This window comes from Hibiscus syriacus, unplaced genomic scaffold, assembly GCF_006381635.1.
Source record: "Hibiscus syriacus cultivar Baekdansim isolate YM2019G1 unplaced genomic scaffold, ASM638163v2 tig00002840_pilon, whole genome shotgun sequence".
Classification (NCBI taxonomy): Eukaryota; Viridiplantae; Streptophyta; class Magnoliopsida; order Malvales; family Malvaceae; genus Hibiscus; species Hibiscus syriacus.
Genome location: NW_024061947.1, coordinates 4,791,804 through 4,799,434, shown reverse-complemented (window position 1 = coordinate 4,799,434; position 7,631 = coordinate 4,791,804). Strand labels below are relative to the sequence as shown.

The 7,631-nt window shown below is 31.8% G+C and overlaps 1 protein-coding gene across 1 annotated transcript; it reads left to right on the top strand.

Annotated features, from left to right (window-relative positions):
* The first annotated feature begins 1,915 nt into the window (after nt 1-1,915).
* Nucleotides 1,916-4,862, top strand: LOC120155348 (transcription factor bHLH130-like). The gene is made up of 6 exons (XM_039166923.1): nt 1,916-2,330; nt 2,933-3,216; nt 3,298-3,468; nt 3,551-3,616; nt 3,716-3,784; nt 4,576-4,862. Exons 1-6 carry the CDS (start codon nt 1,916-1,918, stop codon nt 4,645-4,647), a joined length of 1,077 nt encoding a protein of 358 aa, XP_039022854.1. The 3' UTR covers nt 4,648-4,862.
* The last annotated feature ends 2,769 nt before the right edge of the window (nt 4,863-7,631 follow it).

The window sequence follows — 7,631 nt, the reverse complement described above, 5'->3', positions numbered from 1 at the left end:
ATAATTGATTCAATTTCTGTTTCCCATCCATCATAATAGTAAAATCGAATCTTAATTTTGCCCGTCCTTTTAAAATTATTTTTTTCTGAGAAATAATTTTTCTCTTTATATGAATGAATGCTCCATTGTTTTGTAATAAATTTGTGTGGTACTTTAAAATAATCATATAAATAAATTAATACAGATAGTTATGCTAAGAAATAATCATCCGCTACGTATATAATAATTTTTAAAAAATTTGAGATTAAAATTTAAATTTTATATTAAATATCATATTATTAAAGTAAATATAAAATTTTAGTAACTATTTAATATTGAAAGAAACGTAGTATTTAATGTGGTTAAAGCGATGAATCCAAAATCTGATTGGTTTTGACTTCATGTAGAGTATGAACAAATGAGCGGTGAAGATGGAACGCTAAAAATGGAGAAAGGCGGCGCCTCTTTATGATTGAATTGATGGCTGAAAAGATGAAAAAGAAAGGAATCGAATACCGCAGAGATCAGGTGCAATCACGGGTTTTCCAACCGACCCATCTGTAAAAAATTCAAAAATAAATCTCAAATTAAAAATATATTTAAAAATGTATTAAAAATAAGTTTATTTCATTTTAGTGGGTGAAATGTTCGAATTTTATAACCCTTTTCAAATAAAAAATTATTTTATGAATTAAGTTTTGAAAATGAAATTAACAAAATTTAACCGTTCAAGCTAACAATTGCATTGTTTTCTTAGCTTTCAAAATGTATAAGAACCGATTTTTTTTTATATAAAAATAAAGGGCTTAACTTCCTAATATTCATAAAATAGAATGACGAACTTTAAAACTATACGTTTACATTTTATGTATATTAAATATCAATTTTAATTAATCAAAAAATATAAATTTTAAAAATATAACAAACGGTGGGTCGATTAGAAAGATAAGACATTGTTTTTGAGTGATAGAATAATAAAATAATACAAAGACTAAAATCTCAAAATAACACTATTTAAAAATTATAAATAATCATAATTACACTATATGTGATATTATTAATTATAGTCATTATAAATATCTCTCAATCAAGCTATAGAGAAGATTAAAACTTCTACTATCTACATATAATCTCTCTTCTTTAATCAAAGAATTCGATTGAACTTTTATTAAGGATTCGGAAAGCAAATAGTCGCTTAATGCAAAACGTCTTAAAAAACTTGAAAAGTAAAACTAAACAATTGACAAGATCAATTTATTTTTATCAATAATTAATAATCATGATAATTGATATAGTTAAAATTTAAATGGACATTTATATAGTTCAAATTTTTAAAAAATCAAATTAGTTAAAAAGTAAATTTTAAAATTAAATGATTAAATATAAAGTAGATGTTTTAATATTAAATAAATAAATTTTAAATGTTTATATTTATATTACTATCTATAGTAATAGCCTCCTCTCTTTCTCCTTTCCTTTTTTTATTCTATATTTGTATCGACACCGCTACCTTTCGCTTTCATTAGAACTTCCTTGATTTTGCTGCTCTGAAAACCAAATCTGAGGTTTTTCTCTCTTCCTTCCTTCATTAATCCGAATTTTTTTTCCTTTTATCTATATCTTCTAAATCCTTCAAGTTAAACTTTCATTTTCTCCATATTAGGTTATTTTTCTTCCTTCCCTAGTCAACTTATTATTGTTGGAGCTTTGGTCTTGCAGTTCTTAAAACGAAGCTATTCCTTTTAGTCGCTCCTTCTTCAAGATCTTATCTGACTGCTTGGAAACTATGCTGAAAATTTTCTTCCAGGAAATCGACGCTCAGATTCCTTCAGAATCTTCATCTTCGTTTTAAAGGATTCGTAGAATGGTTTTCTAGCTTAAAAGTTCTCAGCGCAACGTAGCAGAAAAAAAACAGGGTAGAATAGGGGAAATTTCAATGGATTCAAGTACCCATCAAAGCTATCAAAACCAAAACAACCAATCCAATCCTGGGCTATTGCGTTTTCGTTCTGCTCCAAGCTCTCTTCTCGCTAATTCCATCGATACAGTTGATTGCGGAGTCAGCAAAGGCGGTTTCGATATATCCAGATTCATGAATTCAAGCGGCGGCGGCGGCGGAAACGGTGAAATCGAGGATAAATCTGGTTCTGAGGCGGCTGTTAGCTATGCAAGTTCGACGCCGAGTTTTTCAGGGTTGCCGCCTCAGTACCCGAGGCAGAGCTCTGCTATGGATAGCTCATACGACTTAGTGGGTATGGATCAGCAGAGTCGAGGGAAGCCGGTTACTTCTGGCCTAGTGAGGCAAAGTAGCTCGCCGCCAGGGCTTTTTACCAACTTATCTGTTCAAAATGGTATTGTTCTTTTTCTCATTTGTGATATTATCACTTTATTTTGGCTATTGCTTTGATTGGTAAGTTGTTAAGACTTTGTCAGTGTCCTATTGCGGTAGATGGTTTCCCCTTGCATTTAAGTTTTGTTTGGTAAGATTGGAAAAGATTGAAAAGGATGGAAAAAAAATATATTTATTGGTGTATTTAATAAAAAAATTTGAAATCCATTACCTTAGGGGTACTAAAGTAAAGTGTGTTGCTCTCTCTACATGTTTTGGTTCAAGTAATTATATTTACAGCATATGGACGTTGTCAATGATTTAAAAGAACAAATATTGTCTTATTAGATAGAACAAACAATCACAAACCCTAAATATGAACTTTAAAACGAGCAAAGAAGATACATAAAATTTAGATGATGACCCATTCAAACAAGGAAGTTTTGATTGTGGCTTTGTGCTATTGCTGAACAGATTAGTGTTGGAAAATGGGATCTGAAAAGTTGATAATCTTTAAGATTTTTTTTAAATTAAACTACAGAACCTGAATGTTTAGGGGCTGTATGCTGAATCCATTGGGTTGGCCAAAGTTAGCTGAAATTGTGTTGATTGAATAAATTGCAGGCTATGGCAGCATGAAAGGTTTGGGAAACTACAGTGGGGTGAATGGTACGACTGGGGAATTAAGTCCATCTTCCAACAGAATGAAGAATCATATTAGCTTCACAGCAAGACAACCTTCTTCACTGAGCAGGTTGTCGCAGATATCCGAAACCGGTGATGACAGCATCGGGGCTAATAGCTTCGACCACGGTTCTTGGAACAATCCTACCGCACAACTAACGCAGAATTTCTCCGGCTTGAAAAGGTCACGAGGAAACGACCACGAGTTCTTTTCCAATAACCAGGTACAATTAAGTCCCATTTCGATGATCAAGATAACTCAACAAACATAGATTACATTCATGAGTGATTGTTTTGATCAATAGAATGGATACGGTGGAGGTGGTGTTCATGTATTATCGCACCATTTGAGTCTACCAAAGACTTCAAATGAGATGGCTGCGGTGGGGAAGTATCTACATTTTCAAGATTCAGTCCCTTGTAAGATTAGAGCGAAGCGTGGTTGTGCTACTCATCCTCGAAGCATTGCAGAAAGGGTAATATATTTTTGCAGCTTATAAATGTTGCTCATTTGTACATAATTCGGAGATTTCATAAAGGGTAAATTGCTTTCTTCAGGTGAGAAGAACCCGTATCAGTGAACGGATGAGAAAGCTTCAAGAGCTTGTCCCAAACATGGACACGGTAAGATGTTTATTTTCCTAAATGTGTGTACATTCAGTTCTGAAATCATCTAAGTCTGTTAAATTTGACATGGCATGTTTCGGGGTTTTCGTGGGGCAGCAAACAAACACAGCAGACATGTTAGATTTGGCTGTGGAGTACATTAAGCAGCTTCAAAAACAGTTCAAGGTACGTAATAGAGGACACCCTAAAGCACAGTTTTCTATAATTAATTGTATTTTGCCTCCCAAATAGAGCAATAAACGATTCTAGTCAAAAACTGAACTTGACTTGACTCGAAAAGTTTAAAGTTGAGCTTGACTCGAACTTGAATAAAAAATTGAAGCTTGACTCTACGAGCCTAAAATTTTCAAGCTCAAGTCAAAATAAAAAATTGAAGCTTGATTCGAGTTCAAAAAAAATTTGAACTTGGAACATGTTCAGACTTCTCTCAATTGAAGCTCAAATTCGAGTTTAGTTCAAATTTGAACTCGAATTTGAACTTGAACTTTAAGAATTTGAAAACCTTATATTGTATTAAAAATATATAAGTTAATATGGCTAATAATTTAATTTAAAAGTTATAAATTTAATATATTATCTTTTAGGTTATTTGTGAGTTTTTCGAGTCGGATATAATGTAACTCGTTTCGACTTGTTAAGAACTCGAATCGAGTTCGACCTTGAATAGAGCATATTCAATTTGAGTGTTGACAAAATTTTAACCGGTTTGAACTTAAATATCTCATGATCTGTCTCGTCTCATTTACAACTTTATTCTCAAAAAGGGTAATCTTTCACGTTATGTTAGAGGAGAAATTAGAAAAACAATAATCACCATTGGCTGAAGTCACAAATTCCAACTCCAAAATCATATTTGATTGTGCCTCAATTATATCTTGGTTTTGTCCTGTATCACCTCGAATCAAACACCATACTTTTGCTATTTGTCTTACACTCGCAATAATGATCGTTTGCAGACTCTGAGTGACAATCGCGCCAACTGCAAGTGCTTAAATGTTAAGAAGGCAGTGCCTAACCGAGTTCTATGATTTTGCTTCGTTTCTCTACGAATCAATGAAGAAAGCATGAGAAGGAAGAATTGTTGCTCTTTTTTTTTTCTCTGTAAAAAGTTGGGCCACGTTTTCTTTACAAAGTTTCCCACTTCGAAGGTTATGAAATAAAGAGCAAAATTGTATAGGTCGCGACATGTTTTTGAATCGCAATTTCACACTTTTTTCAATAAGAAAAGGTGGCAGTGCGTTTGAGATAGAGAGATTGTTGTATATGCTTAAATTCAGTTGTTATCAAATTTCATCTTATTTTAAACAGTTCAATTTAACTGGAGAGGATAATAAAATGTGAGGTTGATCATCCCATATTGGAATGGGCATTAATGAAACCTTGGTTTGTTCAATTGGTTTTGTCGGAATCTCTATTACGGGCCATGTGAAGTGTTCGTTCGGCGAGGCGCACAGGTAGATAATTTAGTCGACTCTTTTGAAGGGTCCAGTGGCGCGGGTGACACATTGTGCACATAACTACTCTGTCAGTTCTCCAATACATCCAAATCCACCGCCCTGCTAAAACTCCAAATCCCCTTTGCTAATTCGCCTAGTCCTTGGCTCATTATGGTAAGGCAAGACATCATCTATGTTCGAATTTGACAAATTAGCTCGTAATTCAACACAGAAATACATTTTTATACTCCTGCGTCTCGTGTAGGTATTTCAACATTTTCAGTTGGGTTCGTTATTTTCATTTGAATTACTGGGATTGTAATACTATTGAAGATGGTCTTTGGAAACCTCTACACTTTCACTAGATTAGATTCGTTGAAATTCTCAGCACATCATCAGTCAATGTCTTCATACAAGTCTCTCGCTTACTAGAGCTTTTAAAGAATTAGGGACTTTAATTTTAAAGGTAAAGAGTGAAATTAAAAAAAAATTAGGAGCTTCAATTTTAAAGATAAATAGTGAAATTGAAAAAAATTAGGGGTAAAAATGATATTGAAAAAGTTAGGGGCCTCAATTATAAAGGTAAAAAGTGGTTAAAAACTTAAGGGTCTCAATTATAAAAGTAGAAAGTGAAATTGAAAAAAATTAGGAGTTCAATTATAAAGATACAAAGTGAGGTTGGAAAGTTTAGTGTCATCAATTGTAAATGTAAAAAAGTGGGATTGAAAAAAATTAAGGGCCTCAATTATAAAGATATAAAGTAGGATTACACAAATTAGGGGCCCTAATTATAAAGATAGAAAGTAGGATTACAAAAATTAGGGGCATCAATTATAAAGATAAAAACAAATTAAAGAAAATTAAAGGACTCAATTATAAAAATAAAAAGTATAATAGAAAAATTAAAAACCATTAAAAGATCGGCCCCTGAGCTGTTGCTGAGGGTGCAACTTTAATAGCCGACTCTCCTGATTAAAATAAAAGAAAATGAAAAAGATGGACAAAAAATATAAAAAGATATATACAAATTTTGTTCAAAAAATATAAACGCGTACAATGTGTGTTAGATACTTAATTGCATGAACATAAATGAGCACAATTGACTAAAATAAAAGAAAATGAAAAATATGGGCAAAAAAATATAAAAAATATATACAAATTTTGTTCAAAAAATATAAACGCGTACAATGTGTGTTAGATACTTAATTGCATGAACATAAATGAGCACAAGTGGAAGTCTTCTAGTGTTTAAATATAATATTTTAAACATGTATTTATTAAGTAATTGAATATAAGACTAATATATGCGTGACGTCGTTTCTTGACTCGTATTCATATGCTTTTTAATATTTTTTATCTTTATTTTTTTCTTTTATCTCAATCAATTGTGCTCGTGTTATCATCACATTATGTCTAACAAAACATGTCTTTATTCTATATGACAAAAAATGGTACTAGATTGAAAAATAATCTATAATGAGTGCAGAATAAGAAATTTTTAAATAGAATATATTGTTGGAATGTAGTTACAAGTAACCATAACTAGTTGAAAATTTGTTAGTAGTAATTAGTTAGTATTTTATGGTAATTTGGGTTATATAAAACCCAATTGAGAAGAGGGTTTTCACATCAGAATTGTAATAATTTTTATTGATAATAAACTCATATTATATTTTCATTATGTGTTTGTAAACTAAATTCCAAATACAATCACAACATTTCTTCACTTCTTCACACACTCCGGCCACCGACCATTCTTTGTTCCATGCTATTAATGGCACCTTTCTCACATGGTATCATTCGATAAAGATCCTAAAGTTGTTTTCCTTATGTTTCGTTGCAATTTATTATTCCTAAAGATCTTGAATTTTTTTTCCTTCTGTTGTTATGTCATCAATTGACGATTTGGTTCATTTCTCTAATGTTGTTGATATTCCACCGTCATTGTGGCTGTTGTATAGTGTAGATCCTTTCGATTTGTCTTGTTTGAATCTAGTTCATTATTTTGGTATTGTTTTGCTATTCGTATCATGTTGAAGTTCTATTCTAGATTTGATCAGAATCTCGCTTGTGGCTTTCAATGTTGTCGTTCTATAACACCCTAAACCAGTTTCCAAAACCTATTTATTTTCCTTTCAAACGTACTGAATGGTATCATAAATAAAACATAAATAACTAATATAAAACATTTTACAAAATCGAAGCTTCGTGACACATAATTTAAAATCAAAATAATACAGACTCTGAGTTTAAATAGTTGAATACATGAGTAAAGTTCTATGAATACATATACCCACTAAAACTACGATACAATACTCTAAAGGAGATGTTGGAAGTCCTGCTGTGATGGTGCTCCACGAACTGCTCGAGCTACTGACCTGTAAACCGGAAAACATCCAAAGGTTGATCCAGCAGTATAATTGCTAATTTAGAGCAACATAAGAATTTCATTGTAACATCCTTAATATCGGGTTAGTGATCAAATTGTAAAGTTTCAAAATTTGGTGACTAGAGTAGAACCATGGATTAGTTCAATGATTTATTTGGAAATAAATCATAAAAGTTCTTAGTAATTA